This window comes from Leguminivora glycinivorella, chromosome 17 (assembly GCF_023078275.1).
Source record: "Leguminivora glycinivorella isolate SPB_JAAS2020 chromosome 17, LegGlyc_1.1, whole genome shotgun sequence".
In the NCBI taxonomy this organism is placed as follows: Eukaryota; Metazoa; Arthropoda; class Insecta; order Lepidoptera; family Tortricidae; genus Leguminivora; species Leguminivora glycinivorella.
In genome coordinates, this window is record NC_062987.1 from 16,710,107 (window position 1) to 16,727,839 (window position 17,733).

The 17,733-nt window shown below is 39.1% G+C and overlaps 2 protein-coding genes across 2 annotated transcripts; one reads left to right on the forward strand and one right to left on the reverse strand.

Annotated features, from left to right (window-relative positions):
* Positions 1 to 305: 305 nt before the first annotated feature.
* Positions 306 to 3,971, reverse strand: LOC125235618 (uncharacterized protein K02A2.6-like). Its single transcript, XM_048142216.1, has one exon. It carries the CDS (start codon positions 3,969 to 3,971, stop codon positions 306 to 308), a length of 3,666 nt encoding a protein of 1,221 aa, XP_047998173.1.
* Positions 3,972 to 5,073: 1,102 nt separating this feature from the next.
* LOC125235460 (probable methyltransferase-like protein 25) lies at positions 5,074 to 17,165 on the forward strand. The gene is made up of 9 exons (XM_048142030.1): positions 5,074 to 5,215; positions 5,572 to 5,795; positions 7,136 to 7,308; positions 8,056 to 8,161; positions 9,181 to 9,260; positions 11,369 to 11,525; positions 12,840 to 13,028; positions 15,011 to 15,120; positions 16,783 to 17,165. The coding sequence occupies exons 2-9, from the start codon at positions 5,582 to 5,584 to the stop codon at positions 17,131 to 17,133; spliced, it is 1,380 nt and encodes a 459-aa protein (XP_047997987.1). The 5' UTR covers positions 5,074 to 5,215; positions 5,572 to 5,581; the 3' UTR covers positions 17,134 to 17,165.
* Positions 17,166 to 17,733: the final 568 nt, after the last annotated feature.

A 17,733-nucleotide genomic window follows, 5' to 3' on the forward strand; every position in this document is an offset into this window, starting at 1 on the left:
TCTCGGAAACCGCTTATTATATCGACACAGGTCAAGGCTAAATATCGAGTTTTTGTGGCGAAATTCGGGGAGAGCACATGTGATTGCGATACACTGACAAATCCAGACTGGTTTTGTTGAAGTACCCTCATATTTCAATACACTACATGCCTTTCCCTCGGGATAGTCCACTATAAATCACTGATAGTTCACTAACACTAATTTTCACTGTTTATCGACAGTTCACTAACACTATTAAATTGTCCGTAACAAGGTCCTTACATCCTATCATGCATTTATACTAAAACTAACATTATCATTGTCTATTAAAAGTCTTGGTTTGGATCTTCTGTCTGTTCATAATCAGACTCTGACAGACTCTCATATGAATCCATGGCCAGTCTCTTTGCTTCCATGTTTTGTGGTGATGAAGGCGATCTCATTCGTTTGTTGGTTGGCGGTATGCGTTCTTGGCTCTGATTGAGTGTATAATCCTGAGGACCGGAAACCCCTATGATATCAGCCCATTGAGAGGCCGGGGGTGTAGCATTTATTTTTACATTAAGTTCTTCATCCTCATCACTATCTTCACATGGTTTGGTCTCAGTGTCACGTATTACTTCATGACCTGTATCTTCTGTAGCATTCTGAGGGATATCTTCCGCCTTTCCCCCATGACCTTGTATCTGATTAATATGTCTCTTCATTAACTTTCCGTTCCATTTTATTATATACCTACAAATGCCTTGTCTCTTCTCGATGACTCCTTTCAACCAGCGCGGTCCTGAACTGTAATTCCGAAAATACACCGTCTGTCCCGTCTGAAATGAACGTACTTGAGTGTTTTCATTCTCGTCACACACTTGCGTCTCTTCCTGGTTCTTAAATGTAAGTGGATTAAGGTGATCAAACTTGGTCCGGAAACGCCTGTTATTTAAAAGTTCCGCCGGTGACTTATCATTCGTACTATTCGGTGTAGTACGCAATCCATACAATATTGTAGGTAATCTTATGTTCCATGGAAGTGTGGACTGTTTCTTTAATTTATTCTTGACCGTCTGTACAGTCCTCTCAGCTTGCCCATTAGACGCTGGATGGTACGGTGGCGTCAAGACTTGTCTTATTCCATTAGCTGATAAGAATTCTCTAAACTGGTCCGAAATAAAACTTCTGCCATTATCACTGACCAAGGTCTCTGGTAACCCTTGTTCTGCAAATATGTCCCGTAAAACAGTTATAAGTGTCCCTGAGCTCATATCCGAGACAATCTTTACTTCAGGCCATTTTGAATAGGCATCTATCAATATGAGAAATGTTTTTCCTTGAAATGGCCCTGCATAATCAACATGCAACCGTGACCATGCTTTCTCCGGCCTTATCCACTTATGGCTCACTTGTGAGGGCATATTTCTATTTTCAGCACAAGTTTCGCATTTTTTTACCAAATTTTCTATTTCCCTGTCTATAGCCGGCCACCAAAAATAACTTCGCGCTAAGGCTTTTGTTATCACTATTCCGTCATGATTTGAATGTAATTCCTGTAGGATGTACGGCCTCATCTTATCCGGTATAATCACTCGATTGCCCCACAGAATACAGTTTCTATATTCTGATATTTCGTTGCGTTTCTGCCAGTATACTTTATATTCGACATCTACTTTGCTGGGCCACCCGTTTCGAATCCAGTATAACACCTTGCTTAGTGTTTTATCTTTAGTTGTCAATTTCGCCACTTCACTGGCGGACAGTTCCAGATCTGATGGAGTTTCTTCTATAAGGAGGACTCCTAAATATTCCTCTTCAGCTGATTGGTCCTGGGACGGCCACCTGCTTAAAGCATCAGCATTTCCTAATTTTTTACCTTCCACATACTGTATGGAGTAATCATAAGAGTTCAATAGTAATGCCCAGCGGAGCATTCTTGGAGATATCACATTTGGAATGGGTTTTTTAGGTTCAAACAACCCCAATAACGGTTTATGATCGGTTCTGATCGTAATCTTCCTACCACTAATAAACTGGTGGAATTTCTTGAGGCCAAATACTATAGCTGCTGCCTCTTTATCTATCTGACCATAATTCCTTTCATGAATGTTCATTGTCCTTGAGGCAAACATTACCGGTCTGACTGATCCATCTTCCATCACATGTTCTAGAACTGCGCCCAAGCCAAATTGTGACGCATCACATGACATAATTATCTCCTTATTTACATCATAGTGGACTAGAGTGTCAGTACTCGACAACATCTTCCGCAGCTTTTCAAATGCCTTCTGATGCTGCATAGTCCATTGCCATTTCATATCCTTATTTAGCAACTTGTAAAGTGGTTCAGCAATATTAGCCTTGTGCGGTAAAAACCGATCATAAAAATTAAGCAACCCCAAGAATGCTTGGAGCTCTTTTATATTACTTGGTGCCGGTGTACTCTCGATTGCCTGTATTTTATCTTCACAAGGGTGTATGCCACATTCATCAATGAGAAACCCTAAAAATTTCACACTCTGTACTGCAAAGTTACACTTTTCCTTGTTAACTCTTAGGCCAGCTTCTTGTAATTTTTTTAACACCATTTCTAATCTGGAGTTATGCTCGGCGACATCTCTGCCACTTACAACAATATCATCCAATAATACAGCTATTCCTCTTATTCCTACAAGCAAGGAAGACATAAGTCTCTGGAAGATGCCGGGACACGCCTTGACCCCGAAGGCTAAACGTTTCATTTTATAAAGGCCTTTCGGTGTATTTATTGTTAGTAGCTGTGCCGTTGCCTCATCCACACTAACCTGAGTGTAAGCCCTTTCTAGATCAATCTTACTGAAAATTGTGCCACCCTGTATAGCGGTGAAGGCCTCATCCAAAGTAGGTAGAGGGTATGTATCGGTGTCAGTTACCATATTAACCGTAGACCTATAGTCACCGCAAAGCCTTACATTACCATTTGGTTTCAGGACAGGTACTATCGGAGTAGCCCACTCAGAGTGTGCGGTTGGTTCCAATACTCCTTCCTCTACTAACCTGTCTATTTCTTTCATTACTCTTTCTCTCAGAGCAAAAGGAATGGGTCTACTTTTCAAAAACTTGGGCACCGCTCCTTCCCGAGGTTTAATATTCACCATTGGGCCTTTATACTTCCCCAAACCTTCTTGGAAAACATCACTATATTTTTGGAGAAGTCTTCTAATCTCATCATTGTTTATTTTCAGATGCATAACTCCTTCAACCCGTATTCCGAATGGCCTAAACCAATTACGTCCTAAAAGACTAGGTCCATCACCCCTGGCTATAATCATCATAAGGTTATCTTGTAATCCCTTGAAACAAGCTTGCACCTTAACTGTCCCCAATATCTGTAATTGGTCCTTTGTCCACGTAGACAATGTGACACCATCTTTCTCTAATATAGGTAATTTCCCCTTCCATATGAGTCTGGCTGTCTCTTCAGAAATTAGAGTATATGCACATCCCGTGTCCACTTCCATTTCAATAACAGAACCTTCAATTGACACCTTTACCATAATAGGGTCAGCTTTATTTTCTCTAACATTGTTTACATTTGCATATAATCCATTGCAGTTTGATTTATGCCTTATATCCATATCCTTTTTATTTTTAGTAAGACATACAGCCTCAATGTGGCCGGTTCTGCCACAAGAATTACATTTACTCCAACGGAATCTGCACTCTCCTCTATGTTGCCTACCGCACCTGAAGCACGATTTATTCTGTTTGTCAACCTTTATGTTAGTGATTTTGTTTACCTCCATGGGCTCATCAACCTCCACATCTGGTTTAGATGATCCTGGCAATATAATAATACTGGAATCAAATGTGGCACTCTCATGTGAAAATGCTATCTCTGTTGCTTGCTTAAATGTTAACTTCTCACATTGCAACAGCTTTCTTTGGACCTCTTTACTCCGAATACCACAAACCAAGCGATCACGCAAAGTCCTCTCCAAGTCCGTGAAATTGCAATGAATACTCATTTTCCTTAAATTTGCTACATAATCTTTGACTTTTTCCCCCTCCTCTTGATTTCTTGAGTGAAACTTAAATGATTCTACAATCTCATTAGGTGTAGGATGAAAATGAGCCTTCAAAAATTCCAAAATTTTTTTACAGGTTATGTCACCTATACTAGTGGGAGATGACAAAGAAACTATTAAATCAAATAGTTGAGAGCCACATACCGCCAACAAATTCGCCTTTTTCTTGTCCTCGTCCACTATATCATTTGCACTTAAACAGAATTCAAACCTTGTAATGTAGTTTTCCCAGCAGCCATTAGCCATATCAAATTCACCAAATTTAATACCCATTTTTTGCACTTTGCACTCAAAACCTCACAAAAACTCACTAACACAATCTTTACACACGCTTTTACTACCAAATTGTCCCGTCGCCACTATTATATCGCGGAAATATCGCCGAAATTCGGGAGAGCACATGTGATTGCGTACCTGACAAATCCAGACTGGTTTTGTTGAAGTACCCTCATATTTCAATACACTACAGCTCGGTTGCCCAGATATTTTACATTAATAATAACTATGAACATATAAATAAAACTATAACTAAACTAAAACTAATACAAAAAAAAAAAACTTAACTATGAACTTATAAATAAAACTATAACTAAACTAAAACTACCTATGAAATTAAACCCTACAAATAAAAAATTGTGTCTAAATTTGAGCCGACCGGTAGGGTGCCCAGAAGGCTGGCAGCATTGCCGCGCTGAACGGCAATGCCAATGCGCTGGGCAAGGTAAGCCCCAGCCTTCCAGTCACCCGACGCGTCTATAAGACGTTTAGCCAGCCAGTATGTATATCGTCACTTAGCACCCATAGTACAAGCTTTGCTTAGTTTGGGGCTAAGTTGGTCTATGTAAAGTGTCCCCAATATTTATTTATTTATGTTTCATTATTTCATGAACTTCTAAACATTATTTGATTATTTTTTTATTCCTTCGCAGGATATTACTTAGGCGCAGTGACTCACCATTTAAATATAAACAAGAGCTCAGAAACAAAGTATTCTGAAAAAATATTAAACCAGCTGACCAAAGTAAAGGAACTTATTGACGCCTTCCCTCACACTAACTCCGAGGATCATGACATACTGGATATGGCAGAGAAGATAAGGGCACAGTATAAGAAGACCTGTGCACTCTTGAAAATACCGTCAAATAATCCGTATGATGCTGGTGTATCATTTTAGAATAATTTAGGTAAGCAATTAATTTTCAGGCTTAAAGTTATCTCTTCTCATAAAACTATGGAAATGGATTAAATTGCATATACTCCATTTACAATACATCCTGATGACCATGTCGACAATGAGTCACCTGTTACACTTTAAATTCACCAAAACATTGGTATGTATTGTATATTATACACAATATAATCCGCTTCCATAGTTTTATTTCATGAATAAGTGCTAACTGAAGACAATTTTTTATTAATTATATTAATCTAATAGATTCTTATAAAATAATTGTTTCCTACATGAGCCCTGTAAGGGCATAGCAATTATTTTATCTTAAACAAAATTAAATGTTTTTATTTTACACCATATGCATTTCAGATTAATCATTATGGATCCAACCATGTTAAAGCTCCGTAACCACATAGACTCTTTACTCTCCTACTTAACCCCTCTACTGCCGCTTGCCAACTGCCACATGGTTGAGTTCCTAACTCACAACCATTGGGAGACGCTCCTCCCAAAAGGGTTGAGGGAAACTCTGGACGGAATGGCCTTGGATCAAGCTGTTGAGGAGTTCTGGAATGTACAGAATGAGGAATGTGGTAAGTTCTAGTAACTAAGCATATAAATTATGGCTTAGTCTGAAAATTTCCAAATCGGAAAAATATATATTTACCCATACAAAATGTCAAAGTCATAAAGCCAAAAGATATGAAACAGTGAATAAACGTATTTTGGTAAAAAAACAATGCTTTTTTTTGGTTATTTTAATAACCTGTTACTAACAAGGAAACAAATAGGAGTCTCCTTTGAATAAACATCAACAGAGTAAACAAGAAATTCTTGGTTAAAGGAGTATACTCATTCATTGTTCTTAAAATTATTCTTCTAACCTATTTTCAGACATTTCTGACAAAAACTCAACACTTTAACATTTATTATTTTATAGACTACTAGACTCATATCGAATTTGGTACAATACATGATTGTCTTCTGTAGTCACAGACCAACCCCTATAGACATCTATTACAAGACGACTCGCGGTCGCCAGCCTTCCTAGTATTTGCACTGATATAAGCGCGGGCGCTCGCCGTGCCCGATCAGTATCGACCAAGTAACAGACCCGAAAGCAGCGCGTGTTTTTCGCACAAAAAAATTAGAAAAGGGTATTTTGATGCCTTAAAGATGTCCACCTGTAGTGTGAAATGGTGTGGAAAGGTAACAAGAAGCTCAAATTTAAAAACAGACGGCATTACATTCCACAAATAAGTCATATTTATAATTTATTCAGAGCCGGCATAGGTCAACTTACATTGGCCACTTACGCGTCAGTAGAGGGACAGTCATACTTCTGTCCCTTTTCATCTGGCGCGACTGCCCGCCGTCCTTGAAACGGCCAATCACAGCGCGCTTAACACATTCCCCGCCCGCTCCTCGCACCCCAAACACTGGTGACTCGTATCGCGAACCAAATATACAAGACTGCCACTCTATAGGAGGTTCTCTGTGTCTGTAGTATTTGACATAAAAAAAATAAAAAAACAATAATTGTAGATTCTGGGAATCAAAAGTGTATGATGACTAGGGGGCCGATTTTTGAGTCTCACGGCGTTCGAATTCAGAAAATTGTCACTGAAAATAATAGGCAATTCACCGATTTCAACCGGTATTTTAGTGACAGTGAGACTCAAAAATCGGCCCCCAGGTACGTGTTTTAAAGTCAAAAATGTGGTTTTCGAATAGAATTACCTGATGTGCAGATATTTAATCTATAGATTAACATGACTGTGTTGTTTTCGTACTTAAAAAACATTATTGCTGGTTTATTTCGTTTAATTGGACAGTATACTTAATCGTGTAAAACAGACTTTACAAAAAGGGTCAAGTAGCCTATTCTCATTAGCTACCATATCAATATATGTATGCTATGAAATAATTTCAGGAAAATCACCCCTCGCTCTATGGGTGCATACGGCGCGCAAGCATTGTCTGTCAGTGAACAATGATTACTGCTTGTCAGTAGACCAACTAGAACAGCGGATCAAGGATAGAGGCGGCGTTCTGCCTCGGGAGATCCCTGTCAAGGAGTTCATGAATCCTAAGAAGAGCTATGAGGTACACAATACACGATATTGTATTCTTTCTATTTTATTATTTGGGCCAATCAACTTTTTGACCAACTTAAATATGTCCACAGATTTTAAACTTCACTGTAAAGTTTTACCCTCTTATAATAGTACATTACGATACAATTGCGTAAAAAATGAAGTTCGAAACGAGTGGAGATAAAACACGACCGGCACGAATTTCTTTTTTCAGTACAGATAGTGTTGTTTATACCTACGCACTAGTGGTTCATTATATGTCAGGTCGGAACTTCGGAGGGCCATCTGTACTGAAAAACGTCGTACGATACACGTGCGAAAAGGAAATTCGTAACTCGTGTCGATTTAAAACACTTCGGTCGTGTTTTAATTTATCGCCACTCGTTTCGAACTTCCTTTTTTACGCACTTGTATCGTAATGTACTATTATACTTTTCACATTATGGTGCATGTTAAAACAATCAAGGCTCTAAATGTACAACTCAATAAACTGAAACTTTGTTCAGAATGTCGGTTTCTTGGTAATTCCAGAGACATTTTGAGTAACTCCAAAGACACTCAAAACCGTGTAAATAAATAAAAAAGAGTGAAAGCGAGTGCTCGGTTACGAACTATAACTGACTCGCGCTACCATCGTCTCTTTTATTTACACTCACACGGAAGCTCATCGCTTAATCACTTTTAGTGTGACCAGTGCCTTAACCATACCATTATCATCCGCCAAATAAAGATCCACCGCGAAAACGTTATATTTCAGGTTCGCATCATGTCTCGCCTTCTCTCCTTGCATCACATGGTGTCAGCATGCTGCTCCGTGGAGGCCGGCGGCGGCCGCGGTCATCTGCTGGTGACCGCCAGTCATGGTTAGTAACCTATGTTAACTAATATTACGAATACGGGAATGTGTGCTATACTTTTTCTGTTACAATTGTATACAACAGGCAGCTGTCTTTTCACGCGTAAACTGAAGTTGCACTTCTGAAGTCCCTTCATAGTGTCATCATCATCATCATTTCAGCCGTTAATCGGCCACTGCTGAGCACACCGCTGGGCTAGTGTCATCCAGACATCCAGAGATTCCAGAGGTGCAGTTTTTAGGGTTCCGTAGTCAACTAGGAACCCTTATAGTTTCGCCATGTCTGTCTGTCCGTCCGTCCGCGGATAATCTCAGTAACCGTTAGCACTAGAAAGCTGAAATTTGATACCAATATGTATATCAATCACGCCAACAAAGTGCGAAAATAAAAAATGGTAAAAAATGTTTTATTAGGGTACCCCCCCCCTACATGTAAAGTGGGGGCTGATATTTTTTTTTTCATTCCAACCCCAACGTGTGATATATTGTTGGATAGGTATTTAAAAATGAATAAGGGTTTCCTAAGATCGTTTTTTGATAATATTAATATTTTCGGAAATAATCGCTCCTAAAGGAAAAAAAAGTGCGTCTTACATATTTTTTAAACATGTGGTTCAAAAGTTACCCTCTAACTGAACCATATGTTTAAAAAATATGAAAAAAAATCACAAAAGTAGAACTTTATAAAGACTTTCTAGGAAAATTGTTTTGAACTTGATAGGTTTAGTAGTTTTTGAGAAAAATACGGAAAACTACGGAACCCTACACAAAGCGTGGCCCGACACGCTCTTGGCCGGTTTTTCGAATATCGTTCAACCAACGAGCCAACGGATGCCAGGCGCTTACTACATCCGAAAGCGGCCACCAACCATTCTGTCAACATTTTGGTCCATAGTGTACAGACTGTTATGAAATAAAAGAAACTTCTTGAGAACATAAGTTAATATTAAACATAAACTGTAATAACCGGGCTACTGTTTTATTTTATGATACTGTGTTTCATATCAAAATATTTATTAATTACAGGATACAAGCTGCGCTGCCTTACAGTGGACTGCGACAAAACTAGTTTAACCAGTGCGGAAGCAAGGGGCAAACTTATTCAGGTATTACATTATATGTACTTCCATCACATCCATCCCTTAATTTGGCAACGGTAACCAGGATGTACTATCGGGTGCAAAAGTGGAAGGAGGAATTATGAATGAATTCATTGATAAATTCTCCATCCTCTTTTGCAGCTGATAGTACATTACCTTTAACCGTCTTTTTGTATTTGTTCCTGAATCAGAATCGTTATTACTATTGAGCTTCGGGTGGGTTTGAACACACGACCTTCAGCACTTTTTGCCAATTTAAGGGAGGAGGGAGGGATTTAAGGGAGGGGATTTAATGAAGAAATGTAGTAGATTAGACTAGACACCAGTGGTGTCTGGTGAAAATTTCTGCTAGGCAACACTGAACAAAAAGAAACCTACCTTAAGATTAGGTACTTTACTAGTAATCAATTTTAGGCAAGCTGGTGGGAATCGGCTTGTATGGACCAGCCGCTGCTGCTAGACACACAATCCTCAGCAAAATAGGTTTGTAGAAAGAGTAAATCGCACGCTGATTGAGATTCATCTCATTAATATCATAGTGCACAAATATAAAGTTACAATTACCTACACTATTTTTTCTACAACAAAATTAATAGTTACGAGTGTAAAGGTTGGTGGTTAATTCATGGGTTATAATACTCATAATCAAGTATAAATAAATAAATAAAATAAATATTGGCGGACACCTTACACAGATCAACCTAGCCCCAAACTAAGCAAAGCTTGTACTATGGGTGCTATGCAACGATATACATACTTATATAGGTAAATACATACTTATATACAATAGAAAACATCCATTACTCAGGAACAAATATCTGTGTTCATCACACAAATAAATGCCCTTACCAGGATTCGAACCCGGGACCGTGGCTTAGCAGGCAGGGTCACTACCAACTACGCCAAACCAGTATGCACTCTCCAATGTTTGAAATTAACATATGGCACTGGTCCCACCAACAGCGAGTAAGCGATGAGCTATCGGCTATAGAAACGAACAAATGATAGCCGCTCCCGTCTAAATAAAAGACCCGCGATAATAGCGCGAGCGAGTTACGGCCCAGCCACGACATTGGTCTAAGCGCGACAGCGGTGAGCGGCAGCCATACGTGCGAATGAAAAGTCCCATCGCTGTGTCTCGCTCCCATGTATGGCCGCCGCTCACCGCTGTCGCGCTTAGACCAATGTCGTGGCTGCGCCGTTATAGTTCGTTGCTGAGCGATGAACTATAAAGTATAGCGGGGCAAATCTCGACTGGGGGACAAATGTAACTAATCCATTTTTTCCTAATATTACACTATGATGTTGAGTTCTACATGTATCTTCTGAACACGCCTAGCATATATAACCGGTGGACACTCTTTTTAGTAATGCAAACATTGTAAAACATGGACCAGTTACATTTGCCCCTCAGTCGCCCCTTTAAATCTAACTAGTGGTTAAAAATGTACGTGTTTGATTTAAAATGTAGTATACTCTGTCACAGTAACAGTATATTAGATGCTGACTGTAATTTTTAGGGTTCCGTAGTCAACTAGGAACCCTTATAGTTTCGCCATATCTGTCTGTCCGTCCGTCCGTCCGTCCGCGGATAATCTCAGTGACCGTTAGCACTAGAAAGCTGAAATTTGGTACCGATATGTATATCAATCACGCCGACAAAGTGCAAAAATAAAAAGTGGAAAAAAATGTTTTATTAGGGTACCCCCCCTACACTTAAAGTGGGGAGTGATTTTTTTTTCTTTGCAATCCTATCGTGTGATATATTGTTGTTGGATAGGTAATTAAAAATGAATAAGGGTTTACTAAAATCGTTTTTTGATAATATTCATATTTTCGAAACTAACCGCTCCTAAAGGAAAAAAAAGTGTGTCCCCCCACCCTCTAACTTTTGAACAATATGTTTAAAAAATATGAAAAAAATCACAGCAGTAGAACTTTATAAAGACTTTATAGGAAAATTGTTTTGAACTTGATAGGTACAGTAGTTTTTGAGAAAAATACGGAAAACTACGGAACCCTGCACTGAGCGTGGCCCGACACGCTCTTGGCCGGTTTTTAATTGATGTAATAATAAAACTTATAAAAAAAATTTTACTTATTTTCGTGCACAGAAACAATGGCACGCCATATCCAACACCGGAGCCCGCGGCACAGACCATCTTCACCGTTTCGCGGAACTCTTCGTCACGGAGCAGACTGATCTGGCGACAGTTGTGAAGGAGAGCTTTCCTGAGGTCGCGGAGGAGGACCTCAGCGTGATGCTTACAGGTAATGTACTTTAGCAGTTCCATGTACTCTGCCTACCTCTTTTGGGAATACAAGCGTGAGTTTATGTATGTATGTTGTATGTGTGATGTCAGACCATTTGTGGAAGTATTTGAAGATATGTCGTTGTTTGATTTTATCGCTGCGATTAATAGGATATTTTCCTTTAATCAAATCAGTTTCCTTTTAAGGGCTGTCGAAACGATTTGTTAATGTGTAATTAATAAGAAATCGAATATAGTGACGTCTCATAGTACAAGTCGAGTCGGGTATCGATTTTTTTAAATAATTATCTATGTAGTATAAGTAATATAAGTATAGCCAACTTTGTGAAGATAGTCCTCACTGAAAGTGCTCTCTTTAAGCCGGGAATACACATGCCTTTAACTTGCACACTTGCATAACAGCTACTCGTGCGTGCCAGCTATTGTATTGTGTATACACTAACTGGCATGCCTGGATCTGGCAAACAAGTAGATTGCAAGCAATTTGATTTACTAGCATGCAATATGAGGGAGGGGACGCGGGAGGCTGCGAAACTGGCATGAGTGAACGCTTGCGATAACTACAGGCATGCCAGTAGCAAAAAATTGTTTATGTGGTCCGCGTTTTTTTTTCGGGCAGTTTAGTGTTCGTGTCTAGGTTGTATTATATAAAAGTTACTTTTCTTTCGTTTTCTTTTGAATTATTTTGTACTAATTTTTGCCCGCGGCTTCGCTCGCGTTAGAAAGAGACAAAAAGTAGCCTATGTCACTCTCCATCCCTTCAACTGTCTCCACTTAAAAAATCACGCCAATTCGTCGCTCCGTTTTGCCGTGAAAGACGGACAAACAAACAGACACACACACTTTACCATTTATAATATTAGTATGGATTCAACATGTCACGATGGGGAGATGAGAAAACGAAACAGTTCCCGACTAATCTTCAACTATTGTTCTTTTGTTTTAGTAAGAAACTAAAAACTATTAGGAGTAATCGCTTACTCGCGTTTGGTGAGACCAGGGCCTAATCTTGAATTTATTATCATGGCATCTTTAACCTTTAGGAATACAAGCACAGAATATATAATAGTACAAGTACAGAAGGCTCACTCCTTTGATATTCACAAAACGCCGCCATTCTAAATTCTTACCTACATTAACAAACGGACCGCACGCGAGCAGCCGACATTGAATTCTATTGCACCCGCGCGAAGGTTGTCACCATTGAATGGGCCGCGAATTCGCGGCCGCTGGCATGTACTTGTATAATCGAGCCGCCCCTGATATAAGAAACTTCTGTCTATACATAACCATCTTTACTATCTCTTTCAAGGCCTCCACACATGCGGTGACCTGGGCCCGTCTTCCCTACGAATATTCGTCTCCCAATCAACCACTAGTGCTGTTTTCAACGTGCCTTGCTGCTACCATCTCCTCACTGAAGATATAAAGGAATCTACATTCTTTGACGACTTCCAGTCTGCAAGTGGGGCTGGGTTCCCCATGTCCGAACATCTTAGAGGTATTTATTTATTTATTTAAACTTTATTGCACAGTAAAAATATACAGTTACAAAAGGCGGACTTAATGCTACATGGCATTCTCTACCAGTCAACCTTTAGTCCAAACAGAGAAGACCAAAAAAAGGTGCGGGATATGTAAAGAACACTAAAGACTTGATTTTATTGGACTACGTTATAGAAAAAAAAATAGGGACTTATATAAAGATATTTACTCAAGCCTTATTAGGTATGTTTTTAGCTTTATTAGGTATGTATTTATCAAAGACATGTAAAAACAATGTAACTCCGTATAGACAGCTACAGTCTAAGAAAAAACGTACCTAAGAACCATATAGAAATCGGTACGGTGGGCTAGATGGCGTTACACACCTTTGGGGAACGCTCGGCTAGATGGCGCTAATATTAATATTTGACATTTTAACACATATCAAGCTAAGAATATGGGCCAAATTGTCAAAACAGGTTTAAAAGTTTTAAGCTTGTGTCGAGAGATGGCAGTCTATGCACTGTGATTACACGTTTTACTTTGACAGTAACTCTCTATAATACTTGATCCTCTTTGGTATTTATAAATGATACAAAGTATTCGTTTTACCCGCAAATATTGGTCTCTTAGCTTACCAAAAGTGCTGTTTTCAACGTGATTTACTGCTACTCTCTTCTTCCCACTGAAGAAATACAGAAATCGAGATTTTTCGATGACTATGAGTGTTAGCGGAACGGATTCCCAATGTACACCTTAGAAGTATGTATTTCAAATAGCTACCAAATTGTCTCTGTGAATATTCGTTTCTTATGCAACAAAGAGTGCTCGGCTGTTTTTAACGTGCCTTGCTGCTACCATAACCATTCTTTACTCTATGTGCCTCCTAGTAGGACAAACCTTTTAGCGCACTCGCCTTTGCCTCGCCTGGCTCGCCTGTACAACGAATTTACTAAAAGTGACCCATCTTTGGATGTGTTTAACGACAGCGAATCCTCATTTAAAAACAAATTATTATCTGTTGACGGATCTTGCTAACTCTGTTTACTTATTGATAATTTCTGTGTTAATTTGTAATTTTGTAATAGTTTAAATGTGTAAACTTAGTTAATTTATATATAGCCCTTGGGGCAATAGGAATATTGTCATACTTAATATTATGTTTTTGCATGCTGTGATTACCTATAAGTGGGGGATCAATTATGAATGGGCTTTTTATAATCTGTAATTAATAGTATGTATATTGTATCTTCTGTTGGTGATCCTAATAAACAAATAAACAAATAACCTCACTGAAGATATAGAGGAATCTACATTATTTGATGACTTCCAATGTCCAAGCGGAGCTGGGTTCCCCTTGTCCGAACATCTTAGAGGTATTTAATCATTTATTTGTTTAACCTACCGACATCTGTTTGTTTCGTCATATTGAGCAAGTCAAGTTATAAGCGGGTTGACGACCGATCTGGCCTAGTTCCGGGTTCGAATCCTGGTAAGGGCATTTATTTTTATTTATTTTTATTTTTGTGCGATGTTCCTGAGTCATGGATATTTTCTATTTATTTAAGTATTTGTACATCGTTATACCTACATCACAGGCCTTCTTGAGCTTACAGTAGGGCTTAGTCAATCTGTGTAAAAATGTCCTATAAAATTTATAGTTAAAAATATTTTAAGCGGGTATTAAGTCGATATGACGCTCGACATGTTTCGATCCATTTCCGAGGAGCTTTTTCAAAAGTAACGACCCCGCCTCACTTAATACGTGAGTTACCCGCTTAAAACATTTTTAAATATTGGCACTACTTTGAAAAAAACTTGTATCTTCTTCTGTAAATGAAGAGAAAAATGTATTAAGTATGTATGGAATGCATATAGACTTACTACGTTTTGTCTTTGAGGAGTAGTGTGAGATACGAGATTTTTTCAGTGACGATATGTCTGAGTCTCACGAGTTTTATAGTTAAAATGTATAGTTTTCAAATGAATTTTTGACAGGTTTCACGCTTGGCCGAAACGCACGTATGCTGGCGGCGCAGTCTTTAGAACGGGTGTTTGCGAAGCGGGAGCTACCCTCACGTAGCCTGCTATACCGCTCTCTTTTACAGGTATGTCCTTTAGGTAGTAGGTACCACAGATATAGCAAGGAAAAAGATCGGACGAAGATATAGTTACTAACATATACACATTTTAATTTATAACTACATAACCAATGCTCGGTCAATGCCAGAACGTCGCCTTTCATTTCATTTTTGAGTAACACTTCGAGTCGCTGAGTCTTATCATAGATTAAATATAAGAAGATCATACCATCCCATTCATTAAAATGCGACCGCCTAAGAACGCGCATACACTACACCACACATAGATTGCGCCACAAAAATGCCTTGTTGCCATCGATTATTTGTAGATTGGCGTTAAGTTTCACTTTCGAGCCATAAATCTATGTCAAAAGTGACACTTAACGCCATCTACAAGTATAATCGAAAGCTACAAGACATTTTTTTGTGGCGCCATCTATGTGTGGTGTAGTGTATGCGCGTTCTTAGGCGGTCGCATTTTAATGAATGGGATGGTATGATCTTCTTATATTTAATCTATGGTCTTATTATCAAGCGCGCGTATATTTTGATGGCATATTATTAGTGACTTGTCGGGCTTCATAATAGCGTCGCGCGTCGTTGGTGTCGACTGTCGGTAGTAGACTACAGTTGCGCTTCGTCGGAGTGACGTATGTCGTGTATTGAATTACGGCTCAGCCACGACATTGGTCTAAGCGCGACAGCGGTGAGCGGCGGCCATACATTGGAGCGAGACACAGCGATGGGGCTTTTCATTCGCACGTATGGCTGCGTCCCAACTCAAGATTTGCCAGCGAGCAATGGAGCGCAGCATACTCGGAGTCCGCAGAATCGATCGTATAAGGAACACGGAGTTGCGCTCCAAAACAGGTATCGCAGATGTGGGTGTAAAGGCAGCCAAGCTCAAGTGGGATTGGGCAGGACACATCTGTCGGATGCATCCAGACAGATGGGCCAAAATAGCGACCGAATGGGCACCACAAATTACCCGAGGCCGAGGTAGGCCAAGAATGAGATGGCGGAAAGACCTGGCCCCGTAGCCGAATGGCATTTCTCCGACGCCAAACGAAAGCGATACGCCGCTGGCTCTGTCGCGCCAATACGCAAGCGCGATAGAGATAGATATCTACTAGCGCTTCGTTTCGTGAGCGTTTCGTGAGCAATTGTGACATTCGGCTAGCCACCCTGGACTCATTTTGTGGCGATTGGCGGGAGCATGCAAAGAGCCGTGACGAGTGGCGGAAAACAGGGGAGGCCTTTGCCCAGCAGTGGGAAACAATATAGGCTATTAAAAAAATATATATTTTTTCGGAAATAATCGCTCCTAAAGGAAAAAAAAAGTCCGTCCGTCCCCCCCTCTAACTTTTGAACCATATGTTTAACAAATATGAAAAAAAATCACAAAAGTAGAACTTTATAAAGACTTTCTAAGAAAATTGTTTTGAACTTGATAGGTTCAGTAGTTTTTGAGAAAAATGCGGAAAACTACGGAACCCTACTGAACCCCACTGAGCGTGGCCCGACACGCTCTTGGCCGGTTTTTATTTTTAAATTAAAGGAAAAATAATAAAAAATCACACGTCTGGCGGGACTCGAACCTGCTGAACCCGCTGCGTCAGAAAAGTTTGGTGCTATATCTTATCTTAAAAATGCTATCGACGACAAATTATCACTTTTTTTTTGTTGCAGGCAATAATAAAGAAGAACAAACCAGATTTCGTACTAGCAGACGGCAGATTGAAGAGAATCGGAGCTAAAAGTCGAGACTTCAACGAATACTTTAAATTAGCTGATTCCATTTTAAAATTAAATTTGTTTGACACTTTATCTACTGATTCCTTGGTAGTAGAATATTACCAGTGGAAAAATATGGTTCTGTTTTATTTAATAAGATTATGTTTAGCTCAAGTCATAGAGAGTTTAATATTATTAGATAGATTATTGTTTTTGAAGGAGAATGGTTTTAATGACACGTTTTTGGTTAAGTTGTTTGATCCTGTGTTGTCACCACGGTGTCATAGCATTGTAGCAATAAGATGATATGTCAAATCAAATTATATATTTTTATTATACATTTTAGGTATTATTTACCCTTTCATACATTCATTTTCATACAAGTAAAAACAATAAATTGCCAAACATAAATTACAAAACTGACAGTGAGTTAATTTTTGTTAACAACTTTTGCTAATTGGACCCAAATTCTGAAAATTCCCATCAATATATACAAACTCTGTCTAGCGGGGACAAATGAGAATCCACCAAGGGTACAAAAGTGAATTAAATATTCAAACAAGTACTTTCTCTAATGGCAAGACTGCTTGAAGGGCAGGAAATTGGCTTGTAAATGCCGTCGATCGAAAGGTTACTTGCAATGATGGAAACAAGGAAGGAAAACATAAAGCATTAATGGGGCGGCTAAAGTTTTATCTAGTACAAAATTTGCCACCAAGTGAATCACAATATTTTTTTACCACGTGAGGAAAACACCTACCAATTTAAAAAATCTAACCAAAATATTAAATTCGTCAAAACATTTAGGGTGCATTGGGGTAATTTCGAAGCACAGGAATGCTCGGGTAATTTCGAAATAGGTATCTTGACATGATGGAAATAATGGTGATTTTTGTGTGACTTTCG

Excerpts from the sequence above, each read along its gene's own strand:
- LOC125235460 (XM_048142030.1), top strand. The coding sequence starts at position 5,582 with ATGGATCCAACCATGTTAAAGCTCCGTAACCACATAGACTCTTTACTC. Across the intron at positions 7,309-8,055 it reads ATCCTAAGAAGAGCTATGAG|GTTCGCATCATGTCTCGCCT; the intron begins GTACACAATACA and ends GTTATATTTCAG. Across the intron at positions 8,162-9,180 it reads GCTGGTGACCGCCAGTCATG|GATACAAGCTGCGCTGCCTT; the intron begins GTTAGTAACCTA and ends TATTAATTACAG.
- LOC125235618 (XM_048142216.1), bottom strand. The coding sequence starts at position 3,971 with ATGAGTATTCATTGCAATTTCACGGACTTGGAGAGGACTTTGCGTGAT.